The sequence below is a fragment of the Limanda limanda genome, chromosome 4 (genome assembly GCF_963576545.1).
Source record: "Limanda limanda chromosome 4, fLimLim1.1, whole genome shotgun sequence".
In the NCBI taxonomy this organism is placed as follows: Eukaryota; Metazoa; Chordata; class Actinopteri; order Pleuronectiformes; family Pleuronectidae; genus Limanda; species Limanda limanda.
In genome coordinates, this window is record NC_083639.1 from 10,074,976 (window position 1) to 10,100,782 (window position 25,807).

Below are 25,807 nucleotides of genomic sequence, written 5' to 3' on the forward strand. Positions count from 1 at the left end.
TCAAATTTGAAATATGAATTTGATTTGAAAGGTGACTACACATTTGCGGTTGGGACACCCCTGACACCTGTGTGTGTGTGCTTGTACTTATGTATTTGTGAAGACCATTTTGGGCATAGACCTTACAGACATTTTCGTGAAAATATTTTGGCCAGTCCTTACTTTTTAAGTAAAGACTTGGTTAGGGTTAAAATTAGGTTAGGGTTAAGGTTGGACATTTAGTTGTGATGTTTAAGGTTAGGGTAAGGGGCTATGGAATGCATCGTGCCTACAAGTGTCCTAACAAATATAGAGTGACGTGTGTGTGTGTGTGTGCTCTTGTACAGCTATCTTTGTGGAACCAGTTTGAGTTTACAACCGACGGAGTGAGGACAGGTTAATCCTTAACCTTAAGAAACCTTAAGAAAACCTTACGCCAATGTGTGTCCTCACTAATATAGATGTACAAAGATGTGTGTGTGTGTGTGTGTGTGTGTGTGTGTGTGTGTGTGTGTGTGTGTGTGTTTGTGTGACCATAAGAAGAGATCAAAACCTTCATGTTGGAGAAAATATCTGGTGATAAATCTGATAATGCTTCACATCAGTTTGCCTCTGTCGTCAGAGTCTCTGCTGATAACTGTTTCCATTTTAATCCACCTCCCTGCCAGTCTGATGTGAATGGGAAGGAGAGAATAACGAAAGGTAAGGTGATGAGATTGAAAATGCTGATCAGGCAGACTCCATTTCTCAAATCTAAGGATTATCTAATCTGATTATACCTACTGACACAAACACACATGAAAGAGACGAACCGGAAGCCAGACGCTGCACATCGTAATCCACAGAAAATACCAGGAGAGGGTTTGACAATTAATTAACAAACAGACACAGTTAATACAAGAGATAGATGAGTGTGTTTGCATGTACTCATTTTTGTTGCCTCTTTACCTTTTCCAGCACTAACACTGACCTTGTCAGGACCAGTAGATCTCATGGGGACCACAGTGCCAGTGAAGCAAATTCTCATTAAATCTGGAGGTAAGATGTAAATTGTGGTTAGTTTAAGGTTAGAGTTAAGATTTTGGTCAGACCTAATAAGGATAGCTGCTAAAACTTTTCACTTCCACCCATGAACCATTATGTGAAAATAGTAACATTAAAATTTGCTCCCATTCCTTCCTTTAAATCTTCAATCTTAAATAACAAGGCTGAGCTGCCATCAGCCTTGTATTAGGACATTATCTGAACCTAACGGAGTTCTCATCTTGATTTCCTTCTTCTACGTGTTCACATGTGTCTATATGTTTGTCCTCCTTGTTACTGGGAGTGTGCCTGTGCAGAGCCCTTATGACTGGGACGACTCCGGTGTTTATGGAGGAATTCCTTCTGTCTCGCACCTATTGAATGTCAAGTCTTTACGGCCTCTTTGGAACTCAGTTTGTTAACACAAATACTGGCGTTACAAAAGGACGTGAAACGGCACAAGGGGAGGAAGGAAGGAGCCACATACTTGAAGCATCTGCTGCATTTTCATCTCTACAAACACTGTCACTGATGCACCTTGAGGGTTGAAGCTATGAGGTGTTCAGTGTCTGTCCGGGATGAGTTCATGCTACTGGAGAAGAATAAAACATTAATGCAGAAATAAACTGCGTATATCAGTGAAGGGCATTCATACTTTTACATCAAGACTAATTACAGCAGTTCTGTCCACACATGAGGTGTACATGTGTGTGTGTGTGTGTGTGTGTGTTTGTGTGACCTTGTGGCTGTATGGGAGTCAAAAAGAGGACGAAGGAGATGAATTGAAGAGATGGACAGATTGTTTGCCAGTGTGTGTGTGTGTGTGTGTGTGTGTACTCATATAGATATCTTTGTGAGGACCATTTGCATCCTACAACCTACAAAGTGAGGACATTTTGGCTGGTTGTCACTTTCTGATCCACGTTTAATGAGCTGTTTGAGGGTAAAGACTTGGTTTTAGGGTAAGGTTGAGAATTAGGTTCAGGTCAGGATTGGGCATTAAGTTTTGACGGTTAAAGTTAGGGCAGGGGGCTAGAGAAAACATTATGCCAATGAGTGTCCTCACTAATATAGATGTACAAACGTGTGTGCGTGTGTGTGTGTGTGTGTGTCTGTGTGTGTGTGTGCGTGCATGCATCAGGGGGTGGGTGCATTGGTCCGTGTCAGACAGCAAAGAGTGCCGCAGTTATCTAGGAATCTCAGCCAAAGCAACCTCACTAACAGAGAGGAGCAGGAGAAAGAGGAGGACGAGCAGTGAGGAAGAAAGGAAAGCAGTAGAAAGAATACGGCAATAGAAAGATCTGGATCCAAAAAAAGAGGACACACTTTCCACCTGAAGAGGCACTTACTGAGATATAAAGAAAAGCAGAGAATCAACAACAACAAAAGGACAAACAGCTTGGAGAGGAGCGGCAGGACTACTGCTCCAGAGATTAAAACAAAGTTTGGGAAAAGCCTCCATTTTCCCATGACTCCTTTTGGTTCTTTTGGTGTGCTATCACTGTATGTGGGCACCCTGCTGTCCTTAGATGCATCCCCGGCCTGCACACACCCTCCCTGCAGGGACAGTCTGGTGGCTGCACCCATGCCCCCTGGGACGGGGGCAGGAGTGGGCAGTGGGGCCTGTGAGGGTCAGACTGGGACAGCAGGCTGTCGCATGGGGGTTGCACTTCCAGCCATCTCAGACGCTCCACGGCGGTCGGAGCACAGGCACGAGTCCCCCCAGGTTCAGCCTAAGGTAAGTGGCATCAAACCTTGGGAGGTGCGGTTATGCAATTTTCTCAATTAGAGAATATTTTTCAAAATGATAAGAAAAGTGAGATGATGCAATTTTGAATCAGATGTTTCTCAGTCACTTAAGAGTGACATGGGTCTAATAGAGCAGAGCTGAGCCTCTGCTCTGTTCATTCATGTGTTCCAACAACGACTTAGCGGTGGACTATCAGGTACAGGCCAGCAGGTCCTCTCTCGTGGGACAGGCGGCACACTAAACTTGGCACCCACTAACAGCCATGGAGCATTGACAGTCAGCAATGACAGTCACAGAAGGGATAAAATTAGGTCTGTTTTAAAAATGTCCTCATCATATGGTTGTGCTGAGCTCATGCAGCAACAGGTGCGGGAGGGACACGATCACAATGGCTGATGTAAGTGTAAAGAGACGGATTAGGAGTGACACAGAACAGGCCGCTCAGCTGTAAGCCTCTGACATGTCAATGATGCACAACCATGCAGATGCACAGTTGAACCTCTCTGTGACCTTTTCCCTCAACATTTATAGATATAACATTTCACTGAAGAATAAGGAGGAATAGACAATATTTAACCCTCCGGACGTTGTCTTTGCAGACTGGAGGTGTCAAAGAGCGTCTCGTTCAGCTGCAGCGCTGCATGCACTCTCTCCAGGAAACAGGAGGGGCCTGGAGCCACGGGGGCCAGGAGAGCAACTCTCTGGGAGCCATTCTGGCTCTAATGGCAGCTGTGCTGACAGAGTGTGACCTCCACTGTCACAGCCAGGCCCTTGGGGTGATGGCCAAACGACTAGGTGAGTCGTACACATTTATAATCCCCACCTCTGCACACACACGCACACACACACGCACACACACACACACTCACACACAAATGCCAGCATGCTCACTCCCCCACACATAGTAAACAGAACCTCAATGAGGCCTGCTAAGTGTCGGTCATAGGTGAGTGCATAGGAATTCCACTGCACAGAGAGGGATGAGAAAAACTCACAATGTGAAAAAAGCTTTAAAGAGTTATCAAACAAACAGGGAGCTCCCTGCACAGTAAATAAAGACAAAGCATTTGTTTCCTGAGCTTGACGACAGCGTGATGTGTCTCACTGAAAAACCTGATCTCTCTCTGGACCCACAGAAAGTGCAGCAGTGGGGAGAGAGGGGGAGAAAGACCTGCTGCTGTTCCTGAAGAGCATCACACAACACACACCGACAGGTACGGGCTGGAGGTGTGGTCACATGATCCAGGTAACGTGGATGAATAAGTTGGGATGAAAAATGTCCTGTGTGTGTTTCTCAGTTTCCCCTTTGGAGAGGTTACATCCTCAGGACTGTGCAGAGATTTACAGGCTCGGCATCAAGGAAAGTGGAATCTACACCATTCAGCCTGACCTGCACAGGCCGGCACTTGAGGTATTTCAGATCAATCATAAACACACACACACAGCCCCCCCACCCACCACATACGCACGTCTACTGCTCTGCTTCTTTTAGAGATGTCTAAGCCATCTGTGGATCAGCAAAATCTAGGCTTTATAATATCAAAGTCTTTGTTATGGCTCAGGCTAAATGTGACATGGAGACGGCGGGCGGTGGTTGGACGGTGATCCAGAATCGGCGGGACGGTTCGCTGAACTTCAACAGGACATGGCAGGAATACCGCGAGGGCTTTGGGAGTCCGCAGGGAGAGCACTGGCTGGGGAACGCAGCGCTGACCGCCCTCACCGCCGTCGGCCAACACCAGCTCCGGATTGAGCTGGAGGACTGGCACCAACAGAAACGTCAAGCTACCTACAACAATTTCAAAGTGGCCTCAGAGGCACAGAGGTGACGCACACCGCACCAACACACACGTCTAGACAGATGGAAGAAATTAACTCAAAGCCTGAAATTGTGTCTTTATATCTTAAACATGAATTAAGAACCATTAAATCAGTACAACTATAAGTCCAGGAAGTTGTTCATTTTATATTTTTAAATAAATAAATATATATTTATGTATATTTATTAGGGCTGGGCCAGTTAACTCGTTTTAATCGAGTTAACTCAAGTGATGAGTTAACTCAATTGTTTATCCGCCAATTATTTTCTTTTTTCCTGTTCTGCAGCATTATTTTCTTTTTTCCTGTTCTGCAGCAGTCAGCAACAGACTTTCACAAAATAAAAGCCTGACTTTCACAATAAAACAATAAATAATCAAACCTGAGTGAATGCGAGATAAAATAATTAATCGAGTTAACTCATCACTTGAGTTAACTCGAGTTAACTCAATTGAAACGAGTTAACTTGCCCAGCCCTAATATTTATATATATATATATATTTGGTAAAACACGCAGCTTCATAGTCCTATTAAAATGTAATCTTTTATTGCATTGCAAAATAAAAACGAGCTAAACCAAACCTTTTTCCCACCCTAACCCTAATTGAATGTAATATTATACCACTAGAGGTTGTGTATAGGTTAAGTATGTCTTTGTCCACTTGGTTCCACAGTACATTCATGAAGACAAATGCGTCATGTGTTACTTTTTTTTCATCCAGGTATCGTCTGACAGCTCGTGAATACTCTGGAGATGCAGGCAACGCCTTGAGTTACAGCAAACGCTACAACCACGACGGCAGATCCTTCAGCACCGCTGACCGGGATCATGACCGCTACGCAACAGGAAACTGTGGTCAGTACTACGGCACAGGCTGGTGGTTCGATGCCTGCCTGGCGGCCAACCTGAATGGACGGTACTACCGTGGGCGCTACAGTGGGGTGACCAACGGTATCTACTGGGGGACGTGGTACATCCTGACAGACGGACGGACTGGAGAACGTTACTCCTTCAAGAGGGTGGAGATGAAAACGAGACCTAGGAACTTTGTGGGGAGGTCTTAAATCTAACATGACTCGACTGAAAATAAGTGGCACAACCGGCTGTAATGATCATGTCAGTCACAGTTGAGGAACAGATGTGAGATATAGAGTTACAGCGTGGACATCACTGTGTTTAGAGCAGCTTTCGTGTCGCTTATGAAATCTATGCAGACGGCAGCTAATAGATTCAAGAAAAATATACTTAAGATAATATTTAAGCAATATTTCATATTCACTTGCAGACAGTTTGAGGCTCAACCCCTCATTACATTACACTACTGTTAATTATGGGGCTACTCCATAGGCTGTACATAAAGATGGACGATATGACTTCTCCCCCAACGTGACGCCAAAGTGTCTCAATCGCCACCTGGTGGTTGGCTGCAGTAGAGGTCATAAACCCCACCACCATCGACCAAACTAAAAAGACAAACAAATGTTTCTCAAATAAGTTTTCTGTCATTTTAAGTAGTTCCTATCACATGGATGATTGTTAAAGTGCTAGAGTTATTAAATGATATAAAAATGGGGGGGGGGGGGGGGGTTTGAAACCTTATGATTGACAGCTGAGACTAACTCACGATTGGTCTAACGTATGGATTGGTGGGAACTCGACTGGCCAGTCCCTGATCGCTACTGCTCCACATGTGCAAGATGGCAGCGTTTGTATCTGGGATATTTTGGAAATATATTTCTGGACAGCGGGAGGAAGTGGAGACATGTCGTCCATCTTTTAGAACAGTCTGTGATAACACCTTGTCAGAGAAACAAAGAACTATATGTTGAAATAACTGTAGCTGTTACTGTTGTTGTTCTACATTTACCGATTTTACTTATAGAGGATGAATTTATTGCAATGCTGCACAGGCACAAACAGCTCAATAAAGAAAATAAAACATATTTATGTAAATGCATGGATTATGCAATGTGTTTATGCTACCACCTGCCAAGTCAATGTATTTTAGTTAGGGTTATTAACTTCCTGAAGTCAATAGGTCATTGTGATGCTGCAGAGGGAGACTGACAGGGGGGGTGATACACTGTTCCCTCACTGTTTCATTCATGCAACAGACAGGGGGGGGGGGGGGGGGGCTCATGGTTTGACAGTCAACAGAGAGAAGCCCAGTTTGGGAGAAACCATGTATCTCACCCCACCACTTTCCCAGGAGCTGAGACACACAGATGCTGAGACACACTGTTGCTCAGACACACTGATGCTGACCCCTGCGAGGTTCATCCTATTATCATTTACTCCTGGTACCCACCCTCCGCCCACTACTATCAAGTCAGACACACACACACAGACAGAAACACACACACAGCCTTCCCTGCTTTTTCACATTGGCGTCCTGCAGAGAGCTCCCTCCGGCTTCACAAAGGCATTTTGGAAGTTTAGTGTTGGTGTGTGAGTGCTGAGGTTGACTCAAAGGTGGTGGTTGTGTGTGTGTCTGTTTGTGTGTGTGTGTAAACGGCTGCACCTATTTTAGCAGTGTACATCATACGCTGTCAGTCGCTCCAACAAGCACTGTTTCTAATATTAACCAGTGGCCTAAACACACAGACACACACACACAGTGAACAGACTCTCGAGCAGCTACGGTATTTCACATACACCACTTATACACACACTTTGACATGCCTGTATTCATGTGCATGCACACACACACACACACACACACACACACACACACACACACACACACACACACACATACACACACACACACACAAACAATCACACAGGAGACTGAAGGGCTTCTGTCAGCACACAGAGGTGCATGATTTGCTTGACTTCATTGAAACAATTTTGGAATAAAATGGCCGTTTGATGGTGCCGCCTTAATTATTGTTATGCAACCACAATCTCCTTTTACCCCTTTCCCTGTTCACACACACACACACCGAACACAAAAACACACACACACACACACACACACACACACAACCAAAAGTAATCAAGATCAGTCACCCATATATGCTATTATACATATCAGCTTTCCCTTTTGATTTTGAATGTGTGTCCTTGTGTGTGTTTTGTTGTATTGCTGGGGAAAACAACACAAGGTTAAAAGGTGAAAGGCTCCATATTCTGCCCCCTGGTGGCTACTGATCATATTGGCGAGGCTGAGTATAAAGCTTCGACTTAGCTGATGGTATCTGTTTTTAGTTTTCTCACCAGTTGTCCTCAGCTGGCATAAACCTGAATATAACTTTAATCTAGATCCTGGCAAAGGTCCTTTTGGTCCATATAAAGGTTTTGTCTTTGAGAGATACGGAAGTGATTTGTATAATCAACCTTTCAAATGCCTAGAAGAAGATTTTCACCTTATGTTATCACTGATAACTGAAATAAATCACTTTTGACTCTGTTCCTGCCTCTTCCTTTATTTTCACTGATTCTCTAATTCATTATCTTTAATTCACGTCCTCATTATCACATTATCTCCCAGAATGTTCTTCAAACTCTGAACTTTTGTCTCTTTAAATATCAATTAGTCGTCGTGTCCTCTTCTTCTCTCCTCTCCTCCTCCTCCTCACTGCTTCCATCAGTCTTGTTGACAAGGGAGGAACAGAGGCTCAGGGTTGTGTCACCACAGTATCCTGGCACAGTGTCTGGAGTGGGTGATAGTGGGACTGCTTCAGGGTGTGAGGGGTACCGGTAGATGCTGCTGCCCCAGGGCCGGAAGCCCCAGCCTGGCCAGCAGTTAGCTGTGCACATCCCTCGGAGGAGCCCAGTGAGGGCTCCTCGGAGGGAGGTTCCTCTGAGCCCTCTGTCATTTATTTCGGCATGCCACAGGATTGAAAACATGATCCTACATATATTTGCATCATAAAACTGTGCGGATCCGCATATAGACATGAACATGCCAGCAACCTCTTCACCCTCGGAGACACACTTGTCTTATCCGGTTTGTAAGGTTATGATAATCACAGAAACATAGTTCGTACAGATTTACACAGTTCATAGAAGTCCATACCTCCAACAAGGCCCTTTATGAAACCACAATTTAATTAAATATCAGACCCTACGTATGTCTGATTCTTTTGTCATCAAAATACATTCTTTGAGAAATCCAGGAACATGTTGAATAACGCCTTATGAACTGATCCAGATCTTCACCGACATTCAATGGCTTCTTCCCTGAGCCGTATTTCATCCCTCCATCAAGATTTAGGATGATCTGTCTATATGTGTGTGTGTGAGCAGGTCTCCATATGGCAACTGAAACCAATTTTTTTAAATAATCTACTCTGGCATTATCCATCCATCTTTTTAAATTATGATTAGCTATGCTGCTCAATTAATCAGTCTGAGTCTGGGTATATAGGGACAGTATCAGGTGTGGATGCAGAGTGAGACTCTACTGTCATTTTAGTATAAGTATAAGTTCCGGATTTAGCTGCGATACAAACTGACTCGTGTAAAACACATTAAGTACAGAGCAGGATTTTATCGAACTGCACAAGTTTGCTGCTCAAAGCTTCTTAGAACAAATGAAACTGTGGCCCAGAGATTTATCTGATTAACAGCAGGGGGCAATGTTGTTTAGCAAAGAGGAAACTTTTCCTTGCAGGCTCTTCCTTCCTCATGAGAAACTTTGATTCAGTCTCAAACAAAAAAGTCCAGTAAAAAAAGGTATAGAAGTGACCGAACAATAGATATTGTGTTCTATGTGAAAATAAACAGTCCGAGACAATAAATGGGTCAAACACAGAGTTTAAACCTGCTGTGTGGATGATGTCATACGTCTGTGTATTAAAGCCTCTATGTTTCAGTACAATGTGATTTCTGTTGGTGGCTGTGATGTCCAACCCTGATATGTGCACTTTCTTTCAAACCATATCAAGGAGCCACTGAAAACATGACGGGTTTAATTTACTTAATGTCAAATCAATAAACCTTAAACAAAAAGACAATGGATTACAGTGTGTCAAACTAGGGGCACAGCTGTTGAGGTTAGAGGTCAAAGAGCAGAAACCGTCTACAGTGAGAACAGTTTGAGACATTTTAAAGATTGTGTTTATAATATTAAAATAAAGTTTTAAAGTGGGATTTTAACAAACAACATGTGAGGCTCAACAGTGGTGTGTCAGCATTAGAAAATGATTTGATCATGTGACAGGGTGAAAAAGGCGAGAGGACGTGATGAACTCAGCGGTTTGCAGTAGAAAGAACCTTTCATTCATTAATCTGCTCTGATGGTGATAAGGCCGTGAACTGGGGGACTGTCAGGGGTGAGGAAGGCCCAGGGGGAGGAAGCCGAGGGGGTGATGGTTTTAAAGGTGTGCAAGTGTAACGGGCCGTTGGAGGCTCCCCCTGCCTGACCGCAGGGCCACTGAGAGACAGCCTGTGCCTGCTCTTAATACTGGTCATGCAGAAAAGCAGAGCAGACGCAGCGTTCCGTTTGAAACCGGAATTCACCAAGAACAAGTGTATCCTGATGTGGTGAGGAGCTGGGGGGAGGAGGGGAGGGAGGACACAGAGGCCATGTGGCAGACCTCGCTCCATCTCTCATCATTTCTAAACCTGCACAAGATGGCGGAGGTTTCACAGGGAGGGGGGAGGAAGTACCCGGGGCTGTGCTGTGTGTGACCCTGAATGAATTTATTCTCATTCTATTGAATCTATAGAATCTATTACAGCTGATATCCTCCTCTGGCAGCTCCTGTACGGGTTACCTAAAGTTAGACATCAAATCAGACTGCACACTGGTGCAACAGCAACATTACAGGCGTGACCCTGAATGACCTTTCACATCTGAGGTGAGGACGGTGAAGAGAAGGCCAAGGGAAATGACTACAGGCTCACTGCAGCCACAACATTTCTCTGTAAAAACTGAAGCCTTCAATATGATAAAGAACTAAAGATAAAAGGTTTTTAACCCCGAATTTCCATCTATTTTGTAGATTCCGAATATATCAAATGCATTACAGTTTAAATGAAAGTATATTTTTTATATTTTCTAACAATAAACAGTGCATCAAGTCTATATTTTCTAACGATGCCATTTATTACCTCAGCCAAGGAGGTCATCATCACCCAAAGGAGAACCCATTGCGTTTTGGACTAGCTATGGATTAACAGGTGGATGGGTGTGTGGCCTCTGAGCGCCCTTCCAGCTCGTTTCATAATCACGTAGGTGTTGTGGTTCTGTTAAAATTACAACAATGTCTGGTTAGCTGTGGAGAAAACATACAGGGAACATCCAAACTCCACCCAGAAAGAACCAGGATTCGAATTGGGAACCGTCCTGCATCTTGTAACGGTGCTGCCGCCAGTGAAAATTATGTGGCTGCATTTCTTACTGTAGCTTTGTGTCTCTTTGTAGCAGTTTTGAGTCTCCCTGTAGTGTGGTCCTTTTTGTGACTTTGAAGTTGTAATTGTTTCAGTTGCATTACTTTGTGGTGGTTTTGTTTGTGGTTTTTCTTTGGCATTTTCCTGCCTCTTTGTCGTTTGATTGACTTTACAATGAGGAGAGTTAACAGTCACATCAGCGTCTCTGCTGTTGACTGTTTCCGCTCTAATCCACCACGCTGTCAGTCTGATAGCGATAGGAAAGGAATTTCTCAAATAAAAAGAATTATCTAAACTGATAATACCTACCCACATATGAAAGAAACCAGCCGGAGGCCAGAAGCAGCTCATAGTAATCCACAGAAAATACAAGGAGATGTTTTGACAATTAATTAACCCAAAGACACAGTAAATACAGTTATGAAACATGAGGAGAGAAGAGTGTGTTTTTCATGCATGTGAGGGTGGAGTACAGAGGATGTGGTAAAGCAGACTGATGGTCAGCTGTGTTTCTCTTCTCCTCTGTCTTGCACCTGCAGAGAGTTGTGGCAGAGCGACAAAACAGACACACACACAATTCCTCTACGAATGGGATGCTGTTTTGTGTGTGTGTGTGTGTGTATGTGTGTGTGTGTGTGTGTGTGTGTGTGTGTGGCAGGATCAGCCTACGTAAAGCAGCAGGGTATTCAAACATCCACACTCACTGGGGATCAGACACAGATTGAGCAGAGAGACACACAAAACATGACACAAAATGTGCACACACCTATAGGTACACACTCTAACATACAGAACACTATGAAGCACACAGATTTTGTATTATAAACTCTTTACAATCTGAGGTGTGAATGTGTCTGGAGGTCGGGGTCATCGCTGTCACTCAGTTTCCTCTGTGACACACGGATGAAACTTCCTGACTGACAGACAGAAACACTGAGATAAATAAGAGACATTATCTATCTCAGCTCATTTTTTTTTTACTCTTAATAAGCTTGGGGCCATCCAGTGATGAATGTCAGTCAGTCAGTCCAACACTTTTATCCTGACTGAAATGTCTGAACAACTATTGAAATTCATGTCATGAAATTCAGTGCAGACCTGCACACACACTTGCACACACAGGAACTGGAGCTTCAAGCAAAGACTAAATAAAAGCAGTTTGTGGTGGCGGGGTTTGAAATTCTGAAACTCCCTGGACAGCTCCAGTGTTACAGAGTTTGATGGACAGCTTGTCAGTGACAACATGTAAACTTTCACTTCCTGCTGCTCTCCAGACAGGAAGTCAGATAATGAACCTTTGACCTCTAATGGCTGAAAAAGTCTTGTCCAGACGATACACTGGGAAAGTAGAGATCAAGACAACTCCAGGGAGATGTGTGTAAACCACCTGTAACAGGAAGCTGATGCTATAAACATGAATTTGTCCTGTATAATTTGACCTTTCATAATAAAAGTCATGTATTTTAAATCTTGCTTTGGTACAAGTACAAAGTATTAGCATCAAACACAACAGAGGAAATTAAGGACATATAATGTGGAAGGGCACATTTTGGAGGAATATATATTCTATTATTTATTTGAAATTAAAATGATTCATGCATAGATGTGTCATCTAATTATTCAATTGGTGAATCAATAAGATCTTATCCTGTGTTATTTCCAGAAATAATAATACATTATAATACAGAAATTAACATACTTAAAAGGGATGAAGACGAACGAAGAGACCAGCTCTCCTCCACCAGGTGTCGCTCTCCGTCTGTTTATTCCAACATCCAACAACGTTTCTCGCTTCAACCTCAGTGGTCCTAAATGGAGCAAAAGGTAAAAAAAAAATCGAGATTGTGTTAGTTTAAATTAAATATCGTCGAATGAAAAGTGGAAATTAAAGATTAAAATTAAAATTAAATGAAATCCAAACAGAAATTGACTTCGGTTTGAATTGCATTTTGAATTTTTCAGAATTGGTTAAAATATAGATTAAATCACATTTAAATAAAAAAGGTTGAATTGAGTTAAATCAAGACATATATTAAACTGAATAAAAAGTTGTGGATTAGTTAATCTAAATAAAAATAAAGTAAATGAAAAAATATTTAAAAAATAATTAAATCAAATGAAAATTGAATTAGATTAAACGTTTTGTTTGAATATAATGTAATCTACAATAAAAATATAGCTTTTAATGAGTTAATTATTGTTGGATCTTTCTTCAAAACACTGATGTGATGAGCTTTAATAGAGAATCTACGAATCTCTACAAGCAGGTCTCAGTGACTGAGAAGCAGTCACCTCTAACTTCTGTTTAACTTAAGTGCTTTGTGAATTTACCTTGAAGTGTAAAACGAATCTTAAAGTTACTGAAGGGCTGACATGTGTCTCCTAAATCAAGCAGTAAGAGGCTACACTTGACCTTATAGGATATTTTGTGAATGAGGCCTCTGACAATCCCTGACTCTCTTAAATTATTCGAAATGCACCGCGGCCTGAGGTACAGTACATCCCTACATGTGCTACTGATGTGACTCTGTATCATCTTATCTTTGTTTTGTGTCTTGAGTCAAGAGAAAGCAATATTTGGGTCATGGCGGACAAAAGAGATGATATGATTTTAGATGGATAATACAAACACAGCGAATACTCAGCAGAGGAGATAACACCAGAGGAAATCAATGTTGAAGTCGCACACAGAGGTCCACATGAGAATATTAAAGGCGATGCAGGGACGTCTGTTGTCTGCTGTGGGGAGGTTTGCATCTATCAAAGCATCGTGTCAGCAAAGGTCATCACACTGGTTTTAATAGATAATGGGAAAAATGGGAAATGCTCTGTCAGTGTAGGAGGAAGGTGGATGAGGAGGAGACGGAGGAGGAGGAGGAGGAGGAGAAGGAGGAGGAGCACTCCTGGCTGGCTTGACTTTATGTTTGACCTTTTCGGGGAAGGAGAACTAATCCTTGAATATAATAGACTGTAAGATATGGAAAATGACTGCGCTGTTATCTGTGTTACCCTGGAGACCATCAGCAGCACCGAGGGCTGCTGCAGCTGCCAAGTTATTAAGAATCCAGTTTGTGTATATTGGAAAAATACCTTTTCTGCCATTACTGGTCACCCCCCCACCCCCCCCTCACACACACACACACACACACACACACATATATATATATATACAAAAACGATTCTCCTCTGTTCTCTGTGCTTATACTTGGAAAAGGTTTTATTTTATATTACTATTCTATACATTACATGGAACTACAGCTTTTGAGATGGAGATTACTTTATATTTTATTTTTAATTATTACTTTTCAATCTATTGTTTGGACAAACCAAAATGGAATAAATGTAAAACAGATTTCTTGTTTTCACTCTTCAAAATCTGGTTTGTAGGTGTTCAAGTGAAATTATGAAATTAGTTATATATTAGTTAGTTATATATTAGTTATATAAGCTATATATCTCTAACTCTTATGCTGATGTTTATGGTACACTAAGCCTATATAGCATGTGACTCATAACAACACGTATAGGATTAATCAAATTACCTTCAGCGCTCTCAAGCAGAACTATCCAAGATTGTAATTACATTTTTTAAGGATTGAAATCAAGATAAGAAAATTAAATAAGAAAACAAAATCCAACAGCTTGAGTTTCATTTCTCCAGTAAATCTAAGCAGGCCCGTGTGGAACCAGTTCGTGTCGCATCTGTACACGTGGCTCATTTCAGGCTAAATGTGCAGCAGATGAAAACAGATATAAATATATATATTCACATCTCTCTCTGTTTCCCTGCGTGAAGCGGCTGAGTCTGTTTAACTCTTATCCAGTCAAATCCAACATGAAAGAAATAAGATCCCAACAAAGAACCGGAACCTCAGATGGCTCCTTCAGATAACCTCAAAAATCAGGGCGAAAAAAGGGCGAGTGTGCATAATGCTGCCTAAATACACAGAATAAAGACTTCGCACATGCAGAACATTAAACTTGTAAATAATAGCCAACACCACGCTACCCCTCCATCCTCCACCTCCACATATCTATCCATCAATCTATCAATCATTCTCACTGATCTGCTCCCAGCACATGATGCATTCCCCGCATTAGATGCGTGTGTTGTGCGGGGTTTGAAAAGGCGGCGATTATCTGGTGGAGGGAGATAAGAAATGGCATTTATTCCGCGGCACTTTGGAGCCTATTTCCCCGGGCCGATCAGCCCCATTCTCCGCGACACCTCCAGCAGCTCGCTGATAACGATTAGGCTATTTATTATCTTCACAAAGAACAAAGATTAGCCAGCACCGGTGAGAAATTACCCCGGGATGGGTTATAATCAGTGGGAGCCGGGGATCCTGCATTGGATTCCTCCCTCTCCCTCTTTAAAGCTGCGACTGAACACAATGTGACGTGCTCTAAAAGTGCAGAAAATAATTATGTTTGTATACAACAGGGTCACGTGATGTAAATAAATAGAAAGAAAACAAAAGATCAGAGAAATAAAGATTAGAGAAATAAAACTATAAATAAATAAATAATAGGCTACTTGTAAATAAATTAAAATAACACGTGTAAATAAATTACAGATAATACTTATACAAACAAAATTACCCCCAAAACAAATACAAATTTGTAAATGTGTATAATTATTATTGTTGTTGTTCTTCTTCTTCTTATCATCATCATCATCATCATGGAGCTTTTGTTAATGAACCAATTCTAATAAACTAAAGGCTATAATACTAAACTAGAGGATGAATGCAATTATTATGATTATTATTAGAGGTTTTCTTTATTAAACTAACAATAATACATATTATTAGCGTATACTTGCCTGTTGTCATTTTTTTGCATGGCTATATTAATACTATACTAGTATACTACAACTATATTATTACTATAGTGACATTCAGTTTTTTTTTATCTTTATTGTTGGAGCCTCTTCTTTTTCACATGGTGCTCCTTATATATAATGAGATTCTTAGAGGTGCGACCTCTCTTTCTCCGGGGCTCCAGTGAGAGAAAGAGCAGCAGACTACAAAAAAGAGATAGAAAAAGAAGGAGGGGAAAAAAGCGGATTGAATTAATGTCAAATCCTAAAATGGAAGTGGATGTTCTTCGACGATAAGGTTTTATCGCCACGCCAGATCAAAAGGGCTCACACTCAAAGCATGTGTATTTCCACATTATCATGCTGATGAGCTCTAATACTGCAACACTTGTCCCCCCGGTGCGATCTGCTCTCTGCACCACTGTACCCTGGATTTCCTCCTCATGCAGGGACACGAGAGGTTTAATAATCACACTCAGCTCTTTATGGTAAAGCCTTAATCAAACTGGCCCAGATTCATCTACACTGTTGTGCACGAGTCATATGTAAAGTTACTGTTATCTTAAATCACTTTAGTCGTGCTACATGTTACAGCTACAACAACAACAAAAAATACAACAATATTTTTTGAATCAAAGAAAGATAGATAGATAAATAGATAGATAGATAAATAGATAGATAGATAGATAGATAGATAGATAGATAGATAGATAGATAGATAGATAGATAGATAGATAGATAGATAGATAGATAGATAGATAGATAGATAGATAGATAGATAGATAGATAGATAGATAGATAGATAGATAGATAGATAGATAGATAGATAGATAGATAGATAGATAGATAGATAGATAGATAGATAGATAGATAGATAGATAGATAGATAGATAGATAGATAGATAGATAGATAGATAGATAGATAGAGATAATCAATTGAAAATGGGTTTGTCTGAATTCAATGTGCACAGAGCAGCAGGTGCAGGAATTTGTGGTTTTAAATCCTAGTTTTTCGGGTTTTAAATGAGATCACATTAAGTGTGTCTCATAATTAGTGGCCCCATTGTAATTGGTTAGATAGTAGAAATCATTGTGGACTATATAAATGCTAATGTGTGAAATAGCAATCTTTTGGAAATTAATAACCTTTTATTTTTAGATGGCTCGATGCAAGTGACCAACATGCAGAGAGATGAAAAACGACACAAATCTGAATCTCTGGATCTGTTGCATCCAAACTCTAACTAAAAAGTTTCACACAAACCCCACTCACATGATGTTCTTAGACAATTCATTCATAGAGAAAAATAGAACAGAGTTTCTCCATGGAAACACTGTTTTACTTGATTAGTTAACTTCATTACAAGCAAATAAAACTTGTTGGTGTGATTCTGCAAAAAGAAATAATATATATATAGTTCTCTAATCTAATCTATGTAGTTAATCCACTTTGCCAGTCGCGTGTCGTGCAGTGATAGTGGACCTGCTCTTGGAAATCACAGTCGCTCTGGATGATGTACTTGATGTATTATTAATGTGGCCGCAGTGTAAATATCAGTTGCAGTGTCCTTCCTCGAGTTCATCCGCTGGGACCGCAGCAGCAGACTGCAGGCAACCCCCGTCTGTGTGTGTGTGTGTGTGTGTGTGTGCGTGTGTGTGTGTTCGCCTAGAAAAAGTTCATGTCCTGAATCTTTTTCCTTTTTTCCCTCTTCTTCTTCTCCAAGATGCACATGACGTCAGGAAGCGGCGTCAAGCAGGCGGCAGTGTTGGCTGGCCGGGGCAGCACGCGCTCCCTCTCCAATTATTGTCTGTCAATCATGTGCGCGAGGAGGGAGGGAGAGATGGAGGGAGGGAGGGAGGGAGGGAGGAAGGGAGAGAGAGAGACATAAAATGTGTAATAAATAATGAAACAATAACTATATTTTCTTCTTTTCCATGTCAAGTAATACACCTATAGAAAACACTAAATCCATAGAATCATTATCAGAAACGATCACAAATCACTTACATGGGGGAAACTATAGAGTTCTTAAAAAAAAATGTCACCTTTATTTCCCCGATATTAAAACGATACCTAAAGACTTCAGATTAACTGGAGTGTTGTGATAAGTTGTGTTGTTTATACAAATTAAAACCCAAAAGATGCTGCAAGAATAAAACCATTATCGAGACATACCTCTGCTGTTGGAGAGTATCATCACATTTTCTTACCAGCAATAATTAAAGACACAAGTAAAATGGACGATCATAAAATAATAGTGACATAACACATGGATTTATTGTTTTCCTGATGAAACATTAGTCACATCAAAGTCACATCAAATGCCAAATAAAAATCATATTATAAGTCTGGGCTTATAATATGATATATGATTATTATATAATATTATTTAGCAGCCCAGACTTATAATAGGATTTTTACATGAACTCTCTGTGTTAGCAATGTGCTGGTGGCTGGAGTTTGGGGGGTGTTGTGAGGTTTTTGTAGAGGTGCTGTGCAATTGGCTGAGTCAAAGCTTTATTGGAGACTCCTCCCACGGGCTTGACAAGCTTGGCCCCGCGCTGTCAGCCGCACTCAGCCTCAGTCAGACGTGTTGCTCTCAGTCCCAGTGGACGGAGTTTACTTTACGCCGACAGACAGCCACCACAGACAGCCGGAGAGGAACCTGCAGCCCCGACACAGACACCGAGTTCTCCACGGAGGAGTGAGCTGGTCGGATCCTGTGGATGAAACAACAACAGACAAAGAGGTACGACATGTTTGTCTTCTAGACACCAAGCCTGTCCGTATTGGAGTGTGTGCGTAAATGTTGTGGGTGGAAATGTTTTTTTATTTATTATTATTATTATTATGAAGTTGCATTGCACCATGTACAACCTCAGTAGTGTGTGTGTGTGTGTGTGTGTGTGTGTGTGTGTGTGTGTGTGTGTGTGTGTGTGTGTTTGTATTGTGATGCTTACAAACAGAGAGCAAGCTTCATAACACCATCAACACTTGTGCCTTTCAAATATTAACATGTGATATTTGCTTATTGAAGGTTTCCAGTGTCAAACTCGACTCCATGTCCTGGACCAGAGAGGGATTTAACTCCGAGGAGAGAACAACACAAAGCATTAGTCATCTGCTGTGAATGGACACGGTGAAGATCTCATAAAGGACTAATTTCAAACCTGTGTCCTCGCCCTGGACATTATTTGACTCTCTAAATCGCAGCACGCACACACACACACACACACACAGACCCCCCCCCCACACACACACACACACACACGCACACACACACACACACACAGCCATGGATGTGACGGCCGAGCAGCCGCGCTGGATGCACCATCACGCCGTGCTGAACGGACAACACCCGGACTCCCACCACCCCGGCCTGGGTCACAACTACATGGAGCCCACGGCGCAGCTGCTGCCCCCGGACGAGGTGGATGTTTTCTTTAATCACCTGGACTCGCAGGGGAACCCGTACTACCACAACTCCGCCCGGGCCAGGGTGTCCTACAGCCAAGCGCACGGTAAGACGCAGCCATTACGCAGGAGTGCCTCTTTAATAATACATTAAAACACACCTAAGACTAAAAATCACCTAGCTACTAAAATATGAGTGGTAAAATATTTCATTTACCAAAATAAAACACCATCAAATCATGAATTTATATTTAGCATTTCTTTTAAATGAAACGCCAAACATGTGACAGGTTTCTATTAGAATTGTGAATAATCTGTGTGTGATGAAGTTTATCTTTTTGTGGTGATTACATTTTTTTTAACATTACAATTTTATGCAGGCTATTTCAGTCATATATTTCAGATGTTAAAATGTCAAACAAAATGGTAAACGCAACTTTGAATTTAATGTTTTTTTTTAACTTTATTTATAACCGATTGAATCCAGTGAATCAACAAGTCTTGTTATTTAGTTATGTCTGCATCCACCATCAAGCCACAGAAACCCACTGATAAAAGAGTCTGTCATCTCTGTGCGTAATAGACACTCTTCTGTTTCCTGATTTCACAGCTCGCCTGACGGGCACTCAGGTCTGCCGGCCTCATCTCATCCACAGCCCGGGGATCTCATGGCTGGACGGGGGCAAAGCAGCCCTGTCCGCCCACCACCACAACGCCTGGGCGGTCAGTCCCTTCAGCAAGCCCAGCCTGCACCACCCGGGCTCCGCGTCCCCCGGCGGCCTCTCCGCGGTCTACCCGTGCAGCAGCAACTCCAACACGGTCTCCGCGCCGTCGTTAACGCCGCCGTCCCACGGCAGCCCGCACCTGTACGCCTTCCCCCCCACGCCGCCGAAGGACGTGTCTCCGGACCCGGGGGCCGTGTCCCCCTCGTCGCTCACCAGGATGGACGAGAAGGACTCTATCAAATACCAGGTGTCGCTGGCGGAGGGGATGAAGATGGAGGGCTCCAGTCCGCTGAGGAGCAGCCTGGCCTCCATGGGCGCCCAGACGCCCTCCACCCACCATCCCATCCCCACGTACCCCACCTACTCTCTACCGGCGGCACACGAGTACGGCGGCAGCCTGTTCCACCCGGGCAGCCTGCTGGGAGCATCGTCTGGCTTCATGCACAAAAACAAGGGCAAGGCCCGTTCCTGCACCGGTGAGTCCACTGCAAACACCACACTGACCATCAGCACCAAAATCCAATCAAACACATCTTATACAGAGACTGTCTTTACTCTTTCCATCTTCTTCAGTCAGTGGTAACTAAAATAACACTCAAAAGAAGGTAGCAAAGGAATACACACTTTAAAAAAATCTCCCGTGACACATTATATAAGAGATTATCCTTTTTTGAGTGCAGCTTTATATCGGTTTGCTCTGTTTTTACAGGCATTGTTTAAAGTCATTGTGTAATGTGCCTGTAAAAGGATTAGTATCAGATCTCATTACATATGAACAGACCCAAACATAAACAAATAAAACGCCCATTAAAATCCAAGTCGTTTAGTGATGTTATGTCAAGCAAATATACAAGATTATTCTCACACAAAGCCTCATGAGCTGTTTTGATTATCAAAGAAAATAAAATACTTTATATCAGTTGAATGAAATAAAAGATTTTTGATAAGTGCAGTCTGAAAGATGATCTCCTGTTTTATTAAATCCTCTATAAATTAAAAAAAAAGCCACGTTAAAGTCATTTAATTTATACCATTGGCAATGTTGTAATGCCAGATTTATTTATTTATTTTTGTGATATTCTGTAAATTATATTAAATCCAGCCTATTGCGATGTTTTGTGATTTTAGCAAACCAGCTTTATGTATATTAGGAAATTGAAATATGGAAAAAATAATTGAATAAAAAATATAAGTAGCAGTCATAGGCCTAAGCCTGCCCTGCCCTGTTCTCAATCACAGAGACTGTGATAATCTTCTTTTGTTAACCGTGACTCTGTGATTAAACGTGTCATGTGGCTGCAGCACCAACACTGAGCTGGATCCAGCCCAGAGGTGTGAAAGGAAGATCCTCAGGTGCTCTGAGCCAAAACCTCAGTTTATAGGCTACAGTCGCTTCTCTGTTACAGAAGACTACATTGGCCTGATTGTTATTTGATTACAGACCAGGAGGCTTCCACCTTCTAACCCGATCATGTTTAACTAGCGTATTAGCATGGTGGGTAACCTGACCTCAGTTTAAATAACAAGTCTTTGAATGAATTATGAGCTGACATCTTAACTGACTGCACAATGTGTTTTGTTAACTTTCAAACAAATATAAAATTGACTTAATTCTACTAATCTATTTTATAAAGAGGGAATGTATAGCCCTGCTGATGTGCATATGCATCCTCAGGCTGTTTTATTCTGTTAACATTCTTTGAAAAGAAAATAGGCATAAGAAATGGAGGGTGAAGGCACAGAGAACTTACTGCAGATGGTAAAGCAAACTCTCTTATGCAAACTAAAGGAGTCAATTCAATTTCCAGCACACGCAGATGCTTAGGTACGTGGTATAAAAGCAGAAGTACATGCTGTGATCTAAAGAAATTGTACATGCACACTGTGTACAAGAACAAATCAATTCTTGTCAAAGCTGCTGATAAAATCAAAATTGGTGACGACATATATGATGATTAAATGTAACTCCTTGTTAGTAATGCTTATTAAAAAAATGTCCTATGTGTGTTTTCTCTCCAGAGGGCCGTGAGTGTGTAAACTGTGGAGCCACCTCCACGCCTCTGTGGAGACGTGACAGCACTGGACACTACCTGTGCAACGCCTGCGGGCTGTACCACAAGATGAACGGCCAGAACAGACCACTCATCAAACCCAAACGCAGGCTGGTGAGTTTCACTTGTTGTGCATGTGTGAATGTTGGATGTGGCAGTAAATTAAAAAAAAAAGGTGGAGGGGGAGAGAGGGTGGGGGGGTGCGTACAATGCCAGGAAAGTTATATTTTCCCAATCAGTTTCCGGGCATTGTATTTGTGGCTCACCTCGTGCTCTTTCAGCTCAGGCCGTTAGCAGAGTGGGACTATCTGTGTTGTTTCTGTTATCATTATCACTGCTACTTCTGATGCTGTCACTGATAGCAGGGCCGAAGCACCATCACCTTCAACTCATAGGGAAAGTTGTTGTGTGAGGTGTTTAAGTGAGGGCTGTTTTTTTTGACACACAAGGGAAGAAGAGAACCTGTCTAGTGAAAAACATGTGCCTCAAAATTTGGTGATTTTTGAAAACTTCAAACGCACTGAGAGATTGCTGTTCCCTTTTGGTGGTTGAGAAATATCTCCTGTTTATGAACAAACCATGTGAAAGTTTTGTGAAAATTCATCGTCACTAAGCTGTAGTCCTTAAGTTGACTTTTTTTAAGATTCACAATTTTCAATGGACACTAATGTGTATCAAGCAAATTTGGAAATGACTCAAGGCAAATAATCCCCACCATGCCCTGCTTCAAACATCAGTGTTGCCCAGATACAACTTCATGTCACACTCATCCAGCTGCACGATTAAAGGAGACTTCAAAAATTACACACCAATTAAAGTACATCTGAAATATTTGATCTAATTTAGGAAAATGCTTTGAAGCCGGAAAACAAGAATACAACAAATCCTTTATACCTGTAATTCAACTACAAGATTAATTTTGTTTCAGCAGCAGCTGTGATATATTTTATAATATTTTATTCCTAGATTCCAGAGATATCAATTTAAAAGGAAGGTCTCTGCAGCCTGAATGCATCCATGCAACACTGTGCATCATTTGTGTTTGCAGCAGGAGGCAGCTGTGGGATGAAGACAGTATTTGCAGAGTAAACAGACGCTGCTCATTAAATCAGTAGAGGCCTAATTAACAATGAACGACAGTGAGCTGCTACACTTTTAAACCTGGTAGTGATGGAACTGTGTTTAAAAGCTTTTATTTTGAAGAACCTACACCAGTATGACGGGATGGTTTGAGACAGACACGGGACAAGAGATGTAAAAGCGGGACTTGCTCTACATATTTAGTTTCTGCTCTTATTATGAAGCCTGGTTCACACAATAGTCTATAGGCTGCCGCAGTGTTTATTTCAGTGCCTTTTAGTCCAGGTTATAAATGCATATGCGGCCGTATATCAGGCCTGGTTTCCGTATTGCTGGGCCGGGGCTCGCTGCAGAGCTCCACAGTGGCAGCAGCCCTCCACCAGCTTCCTCTCCGGATGCCTGACCGGTCCAGATAGAGCAGCGGGGCGGGCAGCCTGCTTCCTCCTGCGGCCTCCTGACTACACACTCCCCGCCCGGGCTGTGGTGGTCAAGCTGCTCCGCTGCTGACCGAGAAACGCACCGAGCAGCGAGACACAGGCCACTGAGAGAAGTTATGGAGGCTGAGGAGTGCCTGACTAGCAACAACTCGCTCATGATATCACTATATTTATATTGGAAATACGGCTCGTTAAAAGTATATATTCAGTATATATAATTTATTTTATTCAGGCGTGAAAAATGTACCAGAACTGAGATGAAGCTGCTCCCTCATCAGTTTAGGCATTAGAGGTTCGATTTGTGAATTTTAGAAAACTAAATTCAGTGACTGAAATCCATGTGACCATTATGGCATTTAAATTCAATTCAAATAAACATTGTGTATAAACATGGTATTTAAAACAATGCAAAGTTGCGCTGTATATTGTAGATACATAGATAGATAGATAGATAGAAAGGTAGATATAGATAGATAATAGAAGCCTGAAATGTGTTTGTGTGTGTGTGTGTGTGTGTGTGTGTGTGTGCGTGTGTGCGTGTGTGCGTGTGTGCGTGTGTGCGCGTGTGTGTGTGTGTGTGTGTGTAAAATAAAATACAATAATCTTTACTGACAGCCAGACAAAACAACACAATGGACTATGGACACCTATCTTTAACATTTCCAATTTGACTTACTTTATAATAGTTAGTTGTGGCCCTAATGCCCATACTGAACTATATTCTTTAAGTTAAATGCATTCTCCAACTTGCCTTCGCTGTGTCTGCTTGTGCTGTTGACCTCTCATTAAACTCAGTCTTCATTTTCTCCACAGTCCGCTGCCAGACGAGCAGGCACCTGCTGTGCTAACTGTCAGACGACCACCACCACACTCTGGCGGCGCAATGCAAATGGCGACCCTGTGTGCAACGCCTGCGGCCTCTACTACAAACTGCATAACGTAAGTCTTCGGCCGACGTTCTCCCTCACAGGAATAGGCAGGCAGGTTGGACTGATTGTAGAAGGATAAGTGGCATGAGAGAGAAAAAGCAAGAGAAAGGAGAAGAGGAAGAAGAGAGTGAGGATTGTTTTACTCTCGGGCTCTGTTGGACTCGTTGGGGTTTTCTGTCTTTGTGCTTTATTGTTTCCCTAGCAGGCGTAATCCCCTGAGAGTCATAAAGGTTGGACTGCTGATAAGTGGGACTGCCACAAGTCCAGACTCCAAAAAATTAAGCCTCAAGGATAAATTTTAACAAGCTAAAAATGTATATTGCGATGGATAAGTCTGGTCCTGTTGTTTATTTTTCCTATTTTTAACAAATCCCATGAAATCACCAAAACCAACAATTAACTAATTCCAGTGTTAACGTGCTGTCTGTTTAAAGGTCTGATATAGCTGCCACATTGTTGCACTTGTTGACGTGTGACTGTGGTTTATTTGAAGTCATTTGCACATTCACAGTCCTGCTGCTGTCAATGCTCAGAGAACCATAAACACTGAACTCCTATTTGAGTTACGGTTGTTGAGCTTTGAGGAAGCTGTTTTCAAAGATTTACATTCTCAGTAGGAACCAGTGTGAATAGGGCCACACATTGGATAGGGTAATAGGATATTGGGGGATGAATGAATGTGTTTTGGTCTATTCAAAAAATATGTTGACAATAACAGGTGCATGGAATATTGTAAACTTAACAAAATAACTATCATGATTCATATTTGAAAATGTATTTGACTGCTAGTTCATGAAATTCATAACTTGTGGGTTTGATCACATCACTAATCTCATCACTTTTCCCCTCTGCACACAGGTGAACCGGCCTATGACCATGAAGAAGGAGGGGATACAGACACGCAACCGGAAAATGTCCAACAAATCCAAAAAGAACAAGCGGTGTGGAGACAGCTACGAGGAGTTTACCAAATGCCTGCACGACAAGGGCTCCCCGTTCAGCGCCTCCTCTCTGGCCGGACACATGTCCATGGGCCACTTGCCACATTTCAGCCACCATGGACACATGCTCCCTACACCCACCCCGATACACCCTTCATTTGGCCACCCGCACCACTCAAACATGGTGACGGCCATGGGCTGAGGAGGCGAAGACGGGGCTTAGCTTCGAGCTACTTTGAGAACCTGAAACAGTTTGATGAAGGGGGTATGAGGGTCTCACCAGAGGACAGGGAGGACAATGTTTGACATATGGTTGGTGCGTCTACATCTTGACTGTCTCCTGATTGGTTATGCCACTGGTATGTCGGAGAAAAGATGTATCATGGGAGGAGAGGACCTTTTTACTTCTTATCTATCTAGGTACCTATTTTGATGGAGGAGGATTGTGCCTCCTGTCAGACACGTCATCACACCTCGTAGATCTCCTCTCACCGTCC

General features: G+C 42.2%; 2 protein-coding genes across 3 annotated transcripts; both read left to right on the plus strand.

Moving 5' to 3' along the window:
• Positions 1–2,470: 2,470 nt before the first annotated feature.
• Positions 2,471–5,635, plus strand: si:ch211-157b11.8 (fibroleukin). Its single transcript, XM_061069234.1, has 6 exons — positions 2,471–2,740; positions 3,352–3,547; positions 3,889–3,966; positions 4,051–4,163; positions 4,315–4,577; positions 5,293–5,635. The coding sequence occupies exons 1-6, from the start codon at positions 2,471–2,473 to the stop codon at positions 5,633–5,635; spliced, it is 1,263 nt and encodes a 420-aa protein (XP_060925217.1).
• Positions 5,636–19,028: 13,393 nt separating this feature from the next.
• Positions 19,029–25,512, plus strand: gata2b (GATA binding protein 2b). Of its 2 annotated transcripts, none has more exons than XM_061070342.1 (5): positions 19,029–19,254; positions 19,758–20,348; positions 21,892–22,037; positions 24,254–24,379; positions 25,228–25,512. In XM_061070342.1, the coding sequence occupies exons 1-5, from the start codon at positions 19,029–19,031 to the stop codon at positions 25,510–25,512; spliced, it is 1,374 nt and encodes a 457-aa protein (XP_060926325.1). The 2 variants fall into 2 exon arrangements, with proteins under 2 accessions (XP_060926325.1, XP_060926326.1); XM_061070343.1 differs by having other exon boundaries at positions 24,296–24,379.
• Positions 25,513–25,807: the final 295 nt, after the last annotated feature.